General features: G+C 36.9%; 1 protein-coding gene across 1 annotated transcript in view; it reads right to left on the reverse strand.

Annotated features, from left to right (window-relative positions):
• TRPM1 (transient receptor potential cation channel subfamily M member 1) overlaps positions 1-18,787 on the reverse strand; it is a gene marked incomplete at both ends in the record, with an annotated part of 75,564 nt that overhangs the window by 12,551 nt on the left and 44,226 nt on the right. The window contains 11 exons of the mRNA XM_084293513.1: positions 158-280; positions 1,780-2,008; positions 2,560-2,849; positions 5,368-5,397; positions 6,553-6,693; positions 8,226-8,276; positions 9,072-9,206; positions 10,373-10,546; positions 12,748-12,848; positions 13,690-13,762; positions 17,542-17,665. Coding sequence (XP_084149639.1) covers positions 158-280; positions 1,780-2,008; positions 2,560-2,849; positions 5,368-5,397; positions 6,553-6,693; positions 8,226-8,276; positions 9,072-9,206; positions 10,373-10,546; positions 12,748-12,848; positions 13,690-13,762; positions 17,542-17,665 — 1,471 coding nt within the window. The remainder of the gene's footprint in view (positions 1-157; positions 281-1,779; positions 2,009-2,559; positions 2,850-5,367; positions 5,398-6,552; positions 6,694-8,225; positions 8,277-9,071; positions 9,207-10,372; positions 10,547-12,747; positions 12,849-13,689; positions 13,763-17,541; positions 17,666-18,787) is intronic.

Consider the following 18,787-nt stretch of genomic DNA (forward strand, 5'->3'; position numbering starts at 1 on the left):
CATGCCCTGAGAATACAGCCTGTATACTTCCAAAACCCTTCACTGATTCTTCACAGAGGCAGTTGCGATTTTAACCTCAATGACCTACAGCACAGAGAACTTAGAATACTGAGCACTTTTGAAGTGTTAGAACTTCCTGATAAGCTCCAGTACTGACCACATTTTCATCCTCTTTTTCTTTGCCTTCTTCATTTTCTCTTGATGTCTGGTAAGAATAATCGTCGTAACTGCGAAACTCTAGGAAAAGGATGGTAGGAGGGAAGAGAATCCCCATTATAACCTGTACAACAAAAAAGAATTCAATTCAGACTGCAATACTTGTTTAAACTAATAGTTTTCATAAAAAAGGCTAATCCCATAAAAAAGCCTTTTCTTTTGCATAATATTCAAGATACTCTGCTATCCTTAGGCCTAGTAATAAATGTATAGCACTTAAATATTTTCAATAAGCTATTTTATGAAAGGATGACACTGGAAGACTTTCCATCTCTATGAATATACAGCATTTAAAAAAAACACCTGTGCTCCAGAATTAGAGTGGAGCAGAGAAATTCCATGGAATGACATGGTGGCAGTGGGAGGAGGGCTTTAGATTTCTTATTGGACTTTATAGTTACTTTACTCAACCACTGTAATTAGTTTTTAATAGTTAAAAAAAATGTGAAAGATAAAGGAAATGTTTCAGACAGTACCTGGGGAATTCTTTTACTGTACGAGAATACAGAGATACAGCAACACAGTCATGAGTTGCCAAAGCACAGAAAAAGAGTAAAACAAGAGAGGAATGCAGGTAACAAAACTAGAACTTTAGCAGGTTGATTAATGCTTTGGAGAAAAGAAGGGAAATCAGTGAACAGATTTAGAAATCACCATGATGAAATCTGAAAGGCAGATGCAGGCCTGAAGATTTTAAATGGCTTTAAGTGGCAGATGGGGGAAAGCAGAAAGAAGTTGAAAATGACAGAGGGAGTGCAACGTGTGTGAGTGACCTCAGGAGCATGACCTGGGAAGGGTGGCAAGGCACTTTGACATGGGGGGATTAAGAAAATAAGGAGGTAAGAATGAAGGCGACATCATCATGATGGGCCTTCACATGGAGGACAGCATCTGCATTATATAACGAAGAAAAGATTATATTCACCTAAAAACAGAAAAAAAAAAAGCACAACACAAACACTGCTCTGTTTCCTTATGATTGGCTCACTCATGTTTCTCTTTGTGGCAGCTTCCTCACATTGCTTTTGTGTGTTTTTTTTTTCAAACCCAATAATCAGGAAATATAAAAATCAGTACAAGGGATACAAGCATCAAATTGTAGAAGAAAGGAATAAAGATCACATTATTTTACACAATACAATTGCACAGATTTCAATCTTGACTCTGCGTCTTCCGGTGCAACACTAATAAGAATCTGTCCAAGATTCCTTTTCTATCTGTCTTCGTTGTGTGGACCCCTGGAGACCTTTTTGCTTTTATCCAATTGATTTTTAATCTCATGTTTTACATGAACAGATCTCAATATGTATTGAAAGCCACAACTTTGCTCTCAGGTTCCAATCACATCAAGCCTTTTATAGGTCATTGTCATGTCATTTTCCTTTGTCACGGGATAATGTTCCTTAGACTTCCTGAGTTTAGAAACAAAAAATAGGATATTCCAAACAGGTATGTTCTGAAACCATCTTTAATTAGCATGCTAATTTGTTCTATGTATACACTATATGTAATGTAGTACTATTTGCAACCATATATTTGAAAGTAAATGCAGAACAGAAATACCTTAAGACCTGGGTTTTTCCGCATACGTAGTCGCCCCATCCACATATCTGTTAAGAGCATCTGACTGCATGTGTGAGCAATGAAGTCCCTGTGTTTAGCTGCCACAGCCAATTTCAAGCAGGTAGAATTACTCCAATTTTTCAGTTCATAGGTCAGCAGTTTCATGGCAATCTGCTCATCATGTTTGTAGGACTGATCCAAGAGCTCAACTGCCAGTTGGCCAAAATCTCTGGAAGATACAAGGTATGTCTAGTGAAGTTTGATTTAGTAATCAGTATTTGCTTGCATTTGGGATTTTCATTCTATTCATATGGGGTTATATCTTCCCATGCACAAAAATAAGAACAACCGAGTCTTGAACTTGAATTGGGACAGTCTACAAAAACTCCAATCAAATTTTTAATGTCTGCAGACTATTGGTATAAGCTTATACCAATAACATCTTTAGACCAGTTTAACTATATCATCAGATAGCCCTTAATTTATGCGATCATATCTTGAAAATAACATTGTGAAATACAACTAGCTGGTTTACAGAGAAAAAAGCTGAAGAAAGAATGTGCGCCATCAGAAAAAATGCAAGTCTTCTCCTTGCTAGCACTGCCTTTGGACTCTGAGAACAAATTTTGGCTTGTTTACGGTTGATAACTAGGCTCCAAGTCATACTCAATGAACCTACAGTCTAGAAATGAATTGTACTCTACTAAAAATCTAGCTTTTCAGCAGGTCCAACAACCCTCTCTATCAGGTAGACACATACTTTGCACCAGGTCTACTAACTTTGAGTTGTTGTCCAGATCCTGAGAGATGTCATCCACTAGTTCACTCTCAGAAGACTCATGGGCCATAGATTTGTAGAGCTTACAGGCAACAAGTGCCTTGGCCATGGTTTCCTCTCCTCGTTGCCAAAGGAAGAGTGCCATCTTTTGCCGTTTCATCAGCACGGCCCATATCATAAGTTCATGAAATGGATACTGAAAGCGGCTGACTTCTGGGTCATCCACATCAATATCAATCTCTTCCTCCTTTTTCTTCTTCTTCTTCTTCCCTTTTGTGGGAGGCTCATCATCCTGGGAAGAAAAGAGAAATTCTTCCTATCAATCTTTAACAGCTAATCTGACAATGGCACCATGCACAGGACACATATTGAGAGGATATGATATTGTTACTTTTTTTTTTTTCTTTTTGCTAAAGCAAATGATAAAAAAAAACCTACGGAGAACATGCGAAAGAGCATGCACTGGGCTAGCACACGTGTTAATGCTTTATTCAGAGAACCATTTCTTGCATGCTTAACTACAAGTCATGGTTAATGTTTTATTCAGAGAACCATTTCTTGCATGCTTAACTACAAGTCACCATTTTGGATAAGTACAGTAGAATCCTGTTGTTCTGAAGCCATCACTTTACACTGCATTGTAAGTGGATCTCTACCATATGTGTAATTGCACCAGTTGATTTGCAGTGAATTAATATTTAATACATTGTACTGCAGTGTAAATGGAGCTTTAGCAAACCTGACTTCGCTGTGAACGTTCCACTCTAAGTTTATTTGCTACGTCTGTATCTATTCCGGAAGAACAGTGCTGCATATCTTACAGGTGTCAAAGCAGTCTGCAGGTTGACATACAGGTGGAGAGAGTGGTTAACATGCAAACAGAAAAGACAGGCAGATAGTGTCCTTAAGAACAGCAAGATACTAAAGGGAGTGTTCACCTTTGAATAAGCAATCTCCTCTTATGTATGCTGGGCAAACGGAAGGTTTAAGTATGCCGTTTCTTAAAGGGATAGAGAGGATAGGCCATTACTACAGGAACCAACATGGAAGTAACTGAAGGGAAGTACTGACAATGAAGCAGGATCCTGAAGGGAAAAAAGCCATGATTGGGTAAATTAAGGTTTAAATAATGGAGGAAGAACATTGCATATATAGGTGTAGACAGAGATTATCATCATTGTAGGCTTTGATTCCAATCTCAGAATAGGATTGCAAGTAAAAGCAGTTACCATCCTACAGAATCAACTTCTGTTCATACAAGCAGTCTCAGCCTAAAGCACCTCTTTATGACAATTACAAAATTAAACCCAAATTCAGGGTTCAGCCTTACACCCCAGGTTTCCAAAAAACCTTCTTCAGTTCAACAATGAAGCATGCATTTCTCTTTCAGCGGTTCTAAGAACTGCAAGTGGTGACCTTGGTCTCCTACAGAAAATTTGGGGGTCCTTAACTGCGTGAATAAATTGCACGTGAATAAATTGTAGAGAATCTTTGAAGCACAAAGCATAAAATCTCAGATGGAGAAACAAAAATCAGGTACTCCTCACACTCTGAAAGGCAAATTAAAACAAAACCCTGGGTAGGAAAGAAAGTGCCAAGGAGCCTAAACTTCTTGTTTTAAAGCTGCTAACACTGGAAGTGAAAATAAAAATTGGAGATGCATCAAATTACTGACCACTTCAGTAAATGAAAAGATCATTTTTCATTTCAACATTTTCTTTTAGAAAGGAGTGAGCTACACCCACTATCAAGTGCAGAGAACGCTTCAGTTTGTGCCACATAAACCACTTCCCACTGGAAGAAAGAGGAAAAATCAAAATTTACATTTGGAGAAGCATTAAGTAACCTACATGTGATCAAAACTGATCAAACAAGGCTGCACCTCTGAGTGGCTGAGCTTTTGGCTTTGATCCATCAGAAAATATGAAGCTGAGCACAGAAATTAAATTCAACTTGAACTTTTCTTTGTGGAGAAGAAAGCTGCTTATCTGCTGGGGGAAACAGAAGCTTTCGTGTGTGGGTAGAGTTCACATCAAATTTAACACTAGCAAAAGGTACATATATAGTGTTCAAATACTATCACAGCACTAATAAAGGCACACTTCATAGAGAAATGTCCTTAACCTCTTTAGGTAAATGCTCTCCTGCTGTGTATAAACATATTTTTCAGAAACAAAAGCAACTGCCTCTAGAACAGAGTGAGCACTTAGGCACCATCCCAGACTTGATCTTGATCAACTCGAAATTTCTGCAGACTGACAGGTAATTGAGGCAGGTTTTGGACTGAAATTCTGGTTCAGTTCCATCTCATATTTACAAAGCATGGCGTCATCAATGGTAGCAAGCATCTTTTGTAGTGGAAGACAGCACTTAACATGCCATAAAACCTTGTTTTCTCACTCCACTTAAATGTTTTGTCTATGATAAAACCTCATTTTTGCATTAATTGTTACTTCATGGTTTAAAGAGATTTGACTATAAGTAGCACTGTTGGACTACACTTCCTCTTCAACATCATCGGTGTTCACATCTGAATGATTTAATCTACAGTACATTCCAGCATGAAATGTGTTATTACATAACAATGCTGAAAACTGCCCGTGGATTACTATGCAAAGCTTTAAGCAGCTCTCAAGACCCTACCCATGAAAAAGTCAGAAGTATTTCATAGGCTGTTCGCAAAACACAAGATCCTCTCTAGTTACAATTTACTTTAAGCCACAATAATAGTGAAAAAGCTAAGAGCAAGAGCAGATTTGTACCAAGAAATGCACTGATAAAACCAGTATTTTACAATAAATCCAACTTACCTCCATCCCTAGTAGTTTAAGAGCTTTCGGCTGAATATTAAAATAGAAAAGAAAATTAGTTAGATAGGAGGAAAAATTCAAATACCAAAAAATACCAAGGAAAAACACATTTTTGTTAGAATTACTCTTCTAAATAATTGTATCAATAATGGCGCAATTAATTAATCTCCCACTTAATTGTATTTGCAGGAAGGCAATGGGTTAGAAAATGTTTTCCATCCTGCACCCCAGTGAAATCTTTTGATTCAGACAAAATAGTTAAATATAATTCAATAACCAACTACTTTGAGAATTAAAATCATAACACGTTCATGTTCACAAAAAAAAAAATGTCTAAGCAGACAAAGGGTAATGAACTGACAGCAAACAGTAAAAAGAAAAACAGGTCTTAATATAAAACAGGTCCCATAACAATATTCCCTCTATTGTATTATGAAATATCTCTGTTTTACATTTTCTGTAAAAGGCTTATTTGTAAGTTCAATCAGATAGTACTACACTATACATATGTACACACTATATCTTGGCTACGGTATAGTTTACTTGGGGTATGAGTGGCCTTCTGACCATCTGAAGCAATTGCTTTTTGTAATTACTTTAGGAAGCTTCACTTGATCTTCAAACCTGAACCAAACAAACAAATAAGTTAACAAAAAGAGTTATTCTACTTGCTCAGAACAGAATTTTAACAAAGCAAGGCCTGTGCTTGATATTCTCAAAATTGATCCGTAACTACAAAATGCTTTACAGAGACTATGTTGGTTTCTGCAGGGTAAGATTTATGCTCAGAGCAGTTCCTTAGAGGACTCATTTAATTACTTGGCAAACAGACCTGAAAGTTTATTTTATATAGTTTACAGTTCAAGCTAAAAGGTCAAGCTACATCTTAAAGTAAGAGTAAGTACATATGCAGACAGGACAGATAGAAATCCGTGGATTGTAAACTACTGAAATAGGAGGAAATTTACCTTCAGGTCAATTTATTTATCACCTTTTGGGCCTTCCTATCCTTTAATGTGGATGTGTTATAGGATCCTTACATAGCTTCACTATCAGAGTTTCAACATCACTCTTACAGCATTTTTTAGCATTGGACGTGCAATGTTTCACAATGATAAAGGAACAAAGTACTACCTATTTTTACCATCAGCACAACAGCCACATCCAGAATTAACTCATTCTTACCCTTTTTGGTCCAAATAAATTATTATAAAGAGTCCGAAAACTTTTTCGAGTATAGTTGCAGCGATAAGCTCCACCCATGAGATATTCAAGTACAAGACCAATATCTATTAGGCTGATATGATAATCTGGTGGAAGATTTCCCTACCAAAAACAAGCAAAATAAAATAAAAAAACAAAAACAAAATAAGGACTTGGGATAAGAAAAGATAATGTACATTAAATTGCCTGACTAGACATATCATTTCATGTTTATACTGGTACAGTGGTAATATTTATAGCCACTGGTCTCAATCTCTCAATATTTGTACAAAATTGATGATAACCAATTCACATCATGAAAATTTTGGGGGCCAGATTTTTTTTTTTTTTTTCTGGCAGTATTTACAGTTGAGGACAAATTTTCATTTGTGATTTACTTGTACAACTTGTCAGTGTCCATATAAGCACAAGTGGTTTGCAAGAATTAAATTGGTGAATTTAAATAACTTTGTACTGACCATTATTAATCCAGTATAAAAGCATGACTCACTTATTTTCATAGTGAATATCAGGCACACACTATATTTTACAGAAACTTGTATTTTGAAGTAATATTATCTACAGAGTTGACTACAATGCAGAATGATTTAGATTAATATGTAGCCCAGAATCAAAGAAAAAGGCTATAATTTCCACCATTGCACTTAAGAACTGTATAGTTGTATTAATTCTCCTAGAACCACAAGCTGAAAACTTTGTTGCTCAAGCTATATCCTACAACATTAAATGCTTCTACAATGCCACTGAGTAGCTGCTACAATGAAAGGACTATAACCTAAGCAAACACATCACCTCCATGTTAACCCAACTGAATCCCCGAGACTGTCGCTGAATGAGTGAGCCACGACAATGCAATGAGAAGGAGAGACAGACAGAAAGCAGAATGCAGAAGAGCATTAGTGACACTCAAAAAGACAAACACTGAATGAGATAAAGTAAACTAGGAAGCAGATCACTACAAATTACACAGTAAGCCAGTACTGCGTAATTCCCACACTCAAGCCTCCCCAGAATAAATGGGAGTTTTCCTTCCAAAAAGGAAGACCATTCATTGTAGTTACATTTTACTGAATAAAAACTCCAGAATCTCAAAGAGAGTAAATAAGTAACAACAGATTTTATAATTACCCTGTTAATGAACTAATTTGTGTGTAATGGAAAAATATAACATGTTTAGGACTTGTAGCACTTAGAAACAGAACAGATTTTCTCCCAAGGACTACTTGTGAGAAAAATAACTGTGTAACATACAGTGAAACAAACAAAAGGGAAGAAGTTATGTTCTGGGAAGTGGGGCTTTCAGTAAACTTGGCAAGCCTTTCCTTTCACTCCTCCTTTGTAACACCCTATTGGGAGCTTCTTGTGGAGAAGAAACAGTATCAAACCTCAAATGATACAATATTAGGAGCTTTACTTTTACTTTCCTCTCCATTGTTTTTAAGTTACTAGTAATGCAATACAGCCATATCCAAATTAGACTGACACCATTATTTGCCCCAAGAAATTATCTGACTTTCCTTAACAGCTACCATCTCAATTTTAAATGTCTGTTTTCCCCCATGCTGTGGTTGCTTTTACAGTTGACTCATATTGTTAATGTAATCATGCAAACGTAGTGCAGCTGTTAAGCTTACCTTTTTCACATCTCTAACTAGCAAATGCAGCGTATTTGGAGGCCCCAATCTCTGAAACAAAAATTATTCACTATCCATTAGAGCTTTAATAATTCATATTTTTCACAAACACAAATAGCCCTGTAAGAAGAACTTTAGGCAATTATGTTCATCACATTTTACAGGGGTGAAAAGAAGGAACTGGGCTACAGTGACAAACACAGTATTAACTAAGAGTTGTATAGTCCCTTTCTCATAATACTTTATGTGGTAGTTCAATGATCTTGATTCAAGTCACAGCAGTTTTTGGTACTGTCTGAACTTATGCTTTCCAACAGGAGCCATAAGGGATTAGAGGACTAGACTTAAGTTGTATGTTGTATGAGTGCTGCCCTGGACTACCTGCCACTTAAACAACAGCGAGAAAAACGCTCTAGAAGTAGTCATGTTCTTGCAGAATTTGCTGTGGTTTGGGTAGGGGAGAATTTAAATAAAGAAGCATGAAGTCCTACAGTTTAGGGAAAAACATTCTGTTTTTCTGGGCCACAAAGAAAAATGATACTGACTTATTGTTTCTTTAAAAGTTCTTAACATGCACTTTAAACACGTCATTACATAACAAAGTATAACAGCTTCTAAAAGCTGCTACAAGCTCAGGCATCAGGAATGCGTATATATAGGGAAACCTCAGGACACTGTGTAAGAGCAATGGCTCCCTCTACTGCTATCCAACTTCTCTGTACTGTTACGGCTCAGCTTTTTAGAGACCAATTTTTGGATCATATATCACAAGGAGAAGAGGAAAAAGGACATCCCTATACAGTAGCAAAGATACCACATGGCATTTTGTTACTTCTGCTCACTCACAGTATTATAAAGTTCTTCCAGTCGAGGAATAGTGAGGAAGTGTTGCATGTTCACTCCATTCTCAATCAGCAGTTTCACAAAGTCCACTCGATCCAGAACCAGTGCATCCAGCATAGCCTGCTCCAGAGAATTCACCTGAATTGCAGAATGGAAAACATGGGACTATACAGGCACAGATGATGTGGCTGGCCAACAACCACAAACATTTTCATTACTTAGGAGATCCCCAAGTTCCCAAATACACTGATTAATCTCTAAGTGAGAAGGAATTTAGAAAGTGACATTTACCCTTGCACAAGTCAATACAGATGGTACAGCTTACAGGTGATTTTTTGAGAGACAAGACAGCAGTGAAACGAACCTCTGGCAAATAAGGCTATAACTTTCCAGTCATCTATTTTAGTATTTTTATCTAAACCAGGCTTGCCATACTGGATATATTATGTGAAAGACAGATTTACTTGCTTTAACATGGTAGGAAGAAGTTAAAATAAAAAAAATAAAATGATAGTATAGACATTTAGTAAGAGGTTGACATAATTTACCTGGTAACTCACTTATGTATCATCCACTCACTGTCACTCACAGAAAAAAGGCAACATTTAATGCTTGAGAGGCTCAAATCATTCAGGAAGAAGCACTTCCTTTTCCTTCAACAACTCAACTTTGGGCTTTGGAAAATGGTCAGAAAGTCTAAAGGATCTTCTCTTAGCGCGGTCTAAAGGCTTAGAACCCACTGGGAGAGGGGAAAAGCCCTTGAGCAGCAATCCTTTAGACACATGAACTTGAATTTAGACAACAAAATGCTTTAACCTGCTGCAAATGGAAAATAAAGCACTTAGAAAAGGCAACGTTTAAGCTGCCTTCATTTGATAAATAATGTATACAGAGGAGGATGAAGTTGTTCACTGATGTCCTCATTTCCTTCTGACAAGTGCAGGGAAGAAGATTCAGTAGACAGGCACTGCCTTGTACTGTTGTGGTGTGGTTGTATGTAGTGCACACTGGATGAGAAATGTTCCTGTCTCCAAGACTGAACAGCACCCCTGCACAATTCTATTGCTGATCCTACAGAAACGTGCAAATGAGTGTTCTGTAGAATAAAAGTGTTTATTTGCCCTCTCTCTTTGTTCCTGAGAATGGCTTAAGCACTTTAAAAACTAGTAGTCTGGATTATTCAGTCTCTCATACAGTTTTACAAACGGTTAAGTCCCACCTGCATAAACTAATAGAAAGGCATACAAAGAGGTTAAAAAAAATAATACTCTTGAACAGTTTTAATACAAGTACTTCCACCTCACCCAGTTCAGGAGTTCAAGCTTTCTTGGATCTGTTTCTTCTTCTGGCTCTTCTTTTGCTTTTCCTCCTTTTTTCTTCCCTTTTCCTTTCCCCCTGGCTGCTTTAGTCTGAGCTGCTGGAGATTTCTTTTCCTTCTCAGGGGCTGTACCCTCAGTAGCTGTTAGGCTTCCCAAAGGCTGGATTTAAAAATGCACAAGTATTAGAAATCTAATTGTTCGTGCAGTGATTATGTCACTGAATATACTCCTATTGAACTCGCTTGCCAGTCACCTCTTTTCCTATGCAGTCAACTTAAAATTATCATTTCCTGAAGTACAAAGAACTTTTGCTTTACTTTTTTATTAAAACTATTATCTCTAATGCAGTCAGTAATACTGCAAGTCAAAGTAGTGAAGTAGATAGCCTGTGGTGGGATTTAACATAGATTTTTCTCTCAAAGCAAAATCAGTGTGAGGGGACTGGGAATAGACAGTACTCAATCAGGGGACCCTTCAGCTTCTCTGCTCTCATGTAAAGCACTGGTTTTTGAAATAAATAGCAGCAAGCAGGGCAGGAGCTGGATAGAAAGACAACGAAGATGTTGCATGATGCCATAAAGTATCCATACTGCAGAGGCTGAAAAGGGGATGAAATATAGTCCTAACTAGTTAATTTATGTTCTGCAAATAATATTTATGCTTATGCCTTTTCAGACACATCTACTCTTTGCTAATGGTTTCCTCTTTCTAACCTGCCTACCCAAGACAGTTAAGGACACATGCAAGTATTTTGACACTACTTGTCTGTGACTTGGAGGCTTAAATTGCTCCAGCTAATGCTTAGGTTACATAACCTCTATGTACATGAAAACCAGATTAAAACAATCCGTGCTGTGCAGAGAAAACTAGAAAACCAAGCCTATTTTTTTGTTGCTGTTGCTTTTTAACAAGGCTTGTTTCCTGTGTTTTTGTTCATCTTAAAAAATCTTCTCTGCTTGGCTACCATGAAACCATTTGTGAGTCTGGATAAAATTGCATCTGTCACCTCACAGCATGCAAAAGCTGAATCTTCATGACTGAAAGCAATCTTCATGAATTAGAAATTACAATGCATCAAAATTGGCTAGCAGTTTCCACAAATTGTTGCACAGTATGATTATGAAATAGGACAAACAATAACTGGATTCAGTTCCTACATGGTAGTTCTGAATCTAAGTGCAATAATTGGGAGATTGGGGCATTCCCTCCAAAAAATGTTTTATAGTAATAACACTTTATAATATTTAGGATCATTAAATCTTCTCTGTATAAGCATTTTAATGAACCTTGAACACTAGAAACAACGCATTACTATAAGTAAAGGAATAAAACAGCATGTACAGTTAGAGCTTTAATGATACAGGCTTCTAAATTAAATAATTGTCAACATTATATATAGCATCTACATGAATAGTGTTCCTTTGAGAACCACTTTATTGTATAGTTTCTGGAAAGACATCTAATTAACAAACAAACCACCTTGTACTTCACTCCATCTCTTTCTTTCATGCTGTTTCCTCATGACACTTTATAGTAATTTGATAAAAGGTGGTTCAAGCAGTAGAGTAAAAAGCATCAATGCAGTGTAACATAAAAGTGGCTTAAATAGAAAATTTTAGTAACACCAATAAACAAGGGCACCACACTGATTCACCATTAACTTCAACCAGTGCAACACCAGTTCTAATATTGTGAGAGAGACCTAAATTTCAGGACCTGAAGTTTTACTAAGGGTCTGCTTCTTAGTTCATTTGGCACAGCACTACCTACCAGAGGCCTGTTTTCAGCAATGATTTATTTTGGTCATCAGCATTAATCCAATTTGAGATTTTCACAGCTGTTAATGAACTGAGACACACAATTCCTTCTAAGCAGCTCCATGAATTTCAGCTTTGCTGCACATTCTAACAGTTAGCTGGGGACTCTGACAACTGCTAGCACATATCATCAAGACAGTCTGAAGTCCAAAAAATGCCTTTTTTTATTTTTTTCCCCTTTTCTTTCAAATCTCACATGGAATCTAACTTAAGGTTATTCTTCTCCTTGTTAGTAAACTGTTTTTCTTTTTTTTCACAGAGTTTAAATTATTACTATTTTATTCAAGTGGCAATGCAAAGAAGTTTCAAAACAAACAGATGATTCTTAATGAACGAGATGTCTTACATCAGCATCAGCTTGTCATAAACCAGAATTCAATACTCTTCCTTCTGCCAATAAAATTCAGGGAGTGAATATGTGGCTACTTATCTTCAATTGTTAGCAAATAGGGTTAATGGTTGGACTTGATGATATTAGAGGTCTTTTCCAACCAAAACGATTCTTGATTTTACGATAATATGGTGAGGAAAACTTTGTCTTACTGGCCAGTGGTGTCCGAAGACAAAGATTTGGCTGCGTGCAATGTCAACGCGATTCCAGGCCAAAGCCAAGCTGAGCTGGTCTGGAGCGGATGCATTGGTACCTAAAGAGAAACACGCACCAATGTTTGGCATTTCATGCACAATGAAACAATGTTGGATAACATTCTGCAATTCACTTCCTCAAGAATTAGAAAACAACAGGCCTGACTCCATAGCCTATTACCATAAGAATGATTCTACTAGAAAGTAGTAAATGCATCAAACCAATTTACAACATTTGACCCCATAATCCTAATTTCAAAAGGATTAACCAGACCATCCCCCTGTTTCCATTACAGCTCCAATTTTGACTTTGTATTTTGTTGCTAAAGATAGACATTAAACTCTTCTAATAGACTCCTCCTCTCAGCTCCACTGGCTGATGCTGTATATATTAGTAAAATAATTCTTGTTTCATCTCTCACTTAGCATTAGTGTTCCCATAATGAGACTGTTATCAACTACTATAAATATGCAGACAGAAAACAGATGCTGTTTCTTCAAACATAACAGGCTCAAAATAAATTGGGAGCTAATCCTAAATTTGCCCTAAGGCTTAAAGAGCACAATCTGAGGTCTGAAAAAACCCACACTGTCTTTTAATCTTCCCACCATTTCTTCTAGCCTTATTAATATACGCCAGACTTGCACTACGATGTGTTGAAATATCAATACAGCTGTTGCAGCATTCCCATTCCAGGCCTTCAAGTGAGGGAAGCCACACAAAAATTTCTATCTAGATTTTATACTTTGAGCTAATCTGAATTTTCAGTCAAGGATTTTCAAGTTAGTACTTTGAGCCCAAGCAAATAAATCAGTCTTCAATATTAAGAGTGAACCTCAGGCAGTGCATAGGAGTGTCTCTAGGGAATCAAATTGTGCATCGTTCCTTGCAAAACCCACCTTTGAGGAGAGCAGTTAAGATAGACATCTCAATGTCCTGTTGCCCTTCAGACCCCATACGGAACACAGTGATCTAAAGGACAGCACCAAACACACAGAATTACAACACATAGAAGAGAGACACTAAACATGTAAATACAAAAAAAAAGAGCAGAATGCTGAAGCTTTATTTTCTAAGGCTTGAAAATTTTCAAAATATACAGTTCCACTCATTTTTTCTTTGAAATCGCAATTTTACAGAAACAGCGAATTAAACTTTTTCAATAAAGTTATTGTAAAAAATTCTTATATTGGTAAATGTGGCAAGCATGATGAAATTCTTCACCAAATCCCTGATTTTTCACAAGTGGAGACAAAACTGTCATACTCAACTGATCATTTTCTGAAAGTTCTACTACTTTTCAGTAGAACTGGAAATGCCAGCTTGGAAATGGAAACACTACTTATACGAGAAAACTATCATAGCATTAATTTTATTGACTATAATACTCAAGTATTTCTGAGTTCTGTGATATGCTGCACATTGACAAACAAAAATCCAGAAACAATAAGAAAAAGCTCCTCTTGGGTGGCCTAGAGAACAAGTCCTACGAGGAGTGGCTGAAGGAGCTGGGCTTGTTCAGCCTGGAGAAAAGGAGGCTCAGGGGCGACCTTATCGCTCTCTACAGGTACCTTAAAGGAGGCTGTAGCGAGGTGGGGGTTGGCCTGTTCTCCCACGTGCCTGGTGCCAGGACGAGGGGGAATGGGCTGAAGTTGTGCCAGGGGAGTTTTAGGTTGGATGTTAGGAAGAACTTCTTTACCAAAAGTGTTGTTAGGCATTGGAATGGGCTGCCCAGGGAGGTGGTGGAGTCACCATCCCTGGAAGTCTTTAAAAGACGTTTAGATGTAGAGCTTAGGGATATGGTTTAGTGGGGACTGTTAGTGTTAGGTCAGAGGTTGGACTCGATGATCTTGAGGTCTCTTCCAACCTAGAAATTCTGTGTGATTCTGTGATTCTGTGTGATTCTATGTTTGCTTAGATGAGTGCATTACAGTTCACTGCCTTTAAAAACAGTAATTCATATAAAACTTAGCCATTGAAGGAACTAAATATTAAACAATCATAAATGCCAAAGCAGAATAACCTAATATTCTATGTTAATTTAATTAATTCTAAATACAGGCAAAAAGTAAAAAAATATTCATTTTCAAAAAACGTTGGTTCAGAGTAGATGCCAGTATTAAATAGTGGGACTGGCAATCTTCTTGAAACTTTGAATAGATTTGGCACACACATGAAGATAAACGTTTGCCACAGTGACATCAAGAGAGAAAAGAACTAAAGTAAAAGTTATATCAATGAGCAAAAAAAAATCAGACTATATTTTGAAAGGTAAATCATAAGCCTGCTTCAGTCGGTGTCTGAATTTTGCTGAGTAGACCAGGCCTGCTCTAAAGAACATTTTAAAATTTGAAGCAGTTTGGCTAAGGCAGCTATCGGCTCTCCTTCCTCAATCAATTCTTCTAAAAAGGCTGGCTCTTACAGTCAGCTTAGCATAATCATGCCTACTACCAACGTGACTTCTGATGAAGGCATAAGTAGGGAAGCAATCTTGGCACCATATAAATATAAATATATCAATAGTATATTTACATTACTCAGACAATCTAAAGACTTCATATTTGGAGCCCTTAAGAAAGACTTCATGTAATAATCAGCTGAGCTAATCAATGCTAATCAAACTTCTGAATGCATAAGTAAAATATGAACAGATGGGCATCTATTTGATTGTAGCACAGAGTTACATTACTAGAAAAGATGGTATTTGTCATATTCTATTCCAAGTAGCATTTGCAGCTAGATTAATCCTTAGAGAATTTAGTTTTGACAAAGGTATTTAAATGTATCCTGCAAAATTGCATGATCTGGCTTTTACGAACCCAAGAATTAAGTAGTATCAAAGTATGACAAAATCAAGGAAAAGATATATAACTCAAATGGACCTTCTCTTCTTCCAAAAATTCCCCCCATGCTGAAGAGAATACAGCATCAGATGTAATGAACCTTGGCGAGAAAAGCATTGGGGAGAATGGGGGAAGAAGGGAAGCACAATTAGAACAGACTGCTATGACGCTGTACAGGATATGGGAAATCACTCGTTGGCATTTCAGAGTTTTGTTACCTTGAAATGTATAGATATCTAAGCAAGTATCCCTTGGCAGCTGAAATGAACATTACAAAGAAAAGCTGGAGAGCATGAGACAATACCAAGCATAATCTCAGGAGAAATGACAGCTTTATGAAGAGAGCGGAGAACATGAAACTGGTAGAAAGTCTGCAAAGCACCTGGTGATTGCTTGATGAAAATTCCCACCCCAATCCTACATCATTTCAGTTGTCATAGAACAGCTTCCTGAAAGGGGTCAAGAATGGCTTTGTAGATTAATCCTGAGAGAACCTGATCATGTTTTTTTCATGTGTTTCTTGACTCAGCTAACAGACACCCCACTGAAAAGATTATGAACTATAAGGAATGCTGCATTCAGTTTACTGGTTTATTGAAGATTGTAAAGAAAAAAATTCACATTATCTTTAGGGACAGTATTAAACTTGGAAAGACGTGAGGAGTTAATGGTTTGTCTGTGAGCTGACCAGAGATAAAAAGCATGGGCTCTGTGGAAGGAAAACATACTTAGATATAAGGGAGCATGAAATACCATTTCCCAGAGAAGTTAGAAAAATATTTTCTCAGCTTCATGAAAAAAGTTATATTACTTAATTCTAATATTTTTTTTTATAGTTGCTTGTGCTATAGGCATCACTCCTCAGTGACAGAATTAGGCATCTCAAAGAATAAAACTGCCCCACATTTCATGCTTAAATTCAATAGCAGGTTGTTTGATTCCTGAAACATCTGAGTCTGAGAAGGCTGTGGTAATTCTGTTGTATCTACAGAAATATGCAACTTTTTTTTTTTTTTTTTTTTCAAAAGAAAAAAATACCAGCTATACCAGTTCTAATTGTAATAAAAAAAAATCCATTATACTATTCACGTGCTATTAAAGCACTTGCTTAAGGTTTGTATAAAGGCATGAAATGGAATTCTACCAGGACTCGAGGGAAAGGTCATATTGACATTTATTCACCAATTAGTCAAAGGAAAACACTCAAAGACCTACTTCGCCTGTAAAGGCACAGGCACAGTGAACACTATTTCAAGGCACTGTTCACAGATGACAGATGTGAATACTGAAGATTTTCTTTTCCTGAGCGCACTTTTTTTCTGCAGCTGGGTTACTGGCAGGAGTCTGAGTGGTACAGTACATAGAACAGGCCTTGTAGCAAACCAGGATCAAGCACAGCTGGGATCTTCAGGAACACTTCATGTTTCAGTTGTTTTTAAAGACTCGAATAGCCCATTTTATTGGCATGAAATGCTTTTAAAAAGTAACTACAGTTGAGGACCAAAGCTGTGCTGATGTACCCTGAATGCTTATTGCTCCTAGGAATCCTTTTTTCAATGATCTTTCCTCTACTTTCTGAAGTTGATGCTTTTTTAATGCATTTATCTAAGTGTTGTAGTCTGCCTTTTGGATGTCTATACTTGGTCTCATAGAAAAAGACTCCTATCACCTTACACAGGAGAAGAATCTGAAATTGGTTTCAGATTCTGGTTTCAGAGGCTTTCCAGAAGATAAAATCCCTTTCTAAGTCCAGGTGTCTAGATTTATGGATGAGTGATTGTGTATATTTATGAGCCTATATGAAGGAAAAAAAAACCAAACTGTAGCCCTGTGAGAATGACACTTGAAAGTACTTTACAAAAATTGGTCAAGGAAATTATCTCTGTGAACTACTTTTGTAACACTTACAAGTTCCTTTTTTTTCATGCATTCCATAAGAATGACAAACAGCTGATGAGCTTGATTCCTGCTGTAGTTGAAGGTTTTCTGGATTGTAACTAGTAGCTGGTCCCTGAGGGATTCACTTATTACCCTAAATGAAAAAGGAGGCATAAAACATTGACAGAATTAATATACATGTATGTTATGAAGGTCTATGCTTGAGAAATATTTTTTCATGCACCAGTGCAGTGACTTCATTTTGAAAATAAATGAAAATACACAGGATCTCTGCATTCAGTACGGGTAAGGCTGATGATTTCATGAAAAATTAACAGTAATCAGGAGATTTATACCCAGCCTGGCACTTATGCATCCCAGCACCTCAATATTGATTGAAAAATCAGCAGGGAACTTGAACTATCATTTTGCCCTTGAATATTGTATCTGTATTACAAGGTAGCTATTATTCTTCCTGTTTATGTATATATACACTTTCGTTAAGAAGTTCGGCCTTCAGAATTTCAGCAGTACACTTAACTGGACCCCTACCTTTGTCTCTAAACACTTCAAGGCCCTTTGAGTATAGCCAGAAAACCCAAACTATTTCAACACTACTGGTATGTCACCTTGGTTATTCTTTATTTCTTAAACATAGAATTTATTTGCTAGAGTATGTGAAACCTTGTAATATCAATTGGGAAACATATAAACCAAAGGTGATTAAAAAAGATAGATTGAAAACATTCCAGAAAAGGTCAGAAACGATTGATCTCATAAAACAGTCTGAAATAGAGCTCTTCAATTTCACTCATTTCCTAATAAAACACACATATTTTCAGATGATAGCAAACAACACCAGAAGGCATTCAAAACAATGACACAGCTGAGCCTGCCAAGTGCAGAAAAATTCAAAGTTTATTGTTAAAAATGATTTTTTGTAATTTGACAGAAGGGATGCCAGAAATTTCTCATTATAGACTTGCCTTACCAGGTGAACACATTTATCTCATCATCATTATTGGAAAGGAAAACTGGACACTGCATTATGTGTACTGGGAAATAAAGTCATGCAGTGAGCAGATCTTGTACAGATTGATCCTAATAATCTCTTTCAATTACCTGTGAGCTGATGGGAAAGATGGACGAGAAAGAAAAAAAAAAAAAAGGCAAATTTGATCTAAGCTAAGGAGGCTTGTTCAATAGAAAGAAAGGTGCTGAATCATAAATAGCTGGTAGGATTAAAGCTGTACTATATGCGTACATCCAGCAGAAC

The sequence above is a fragment of the Netta rufina genome (genome assembly GCF_964035555.1).
Source record: "Netta rufina genome assembly, chromosome: 11".
In the NCBI taxonomy this organism is placed as follows: domain Eukaryota; kingdom Metazoa; phylum Chordata; class Aves; order Anseriformes; family Anatidae; genus Netta; species Netta rufina.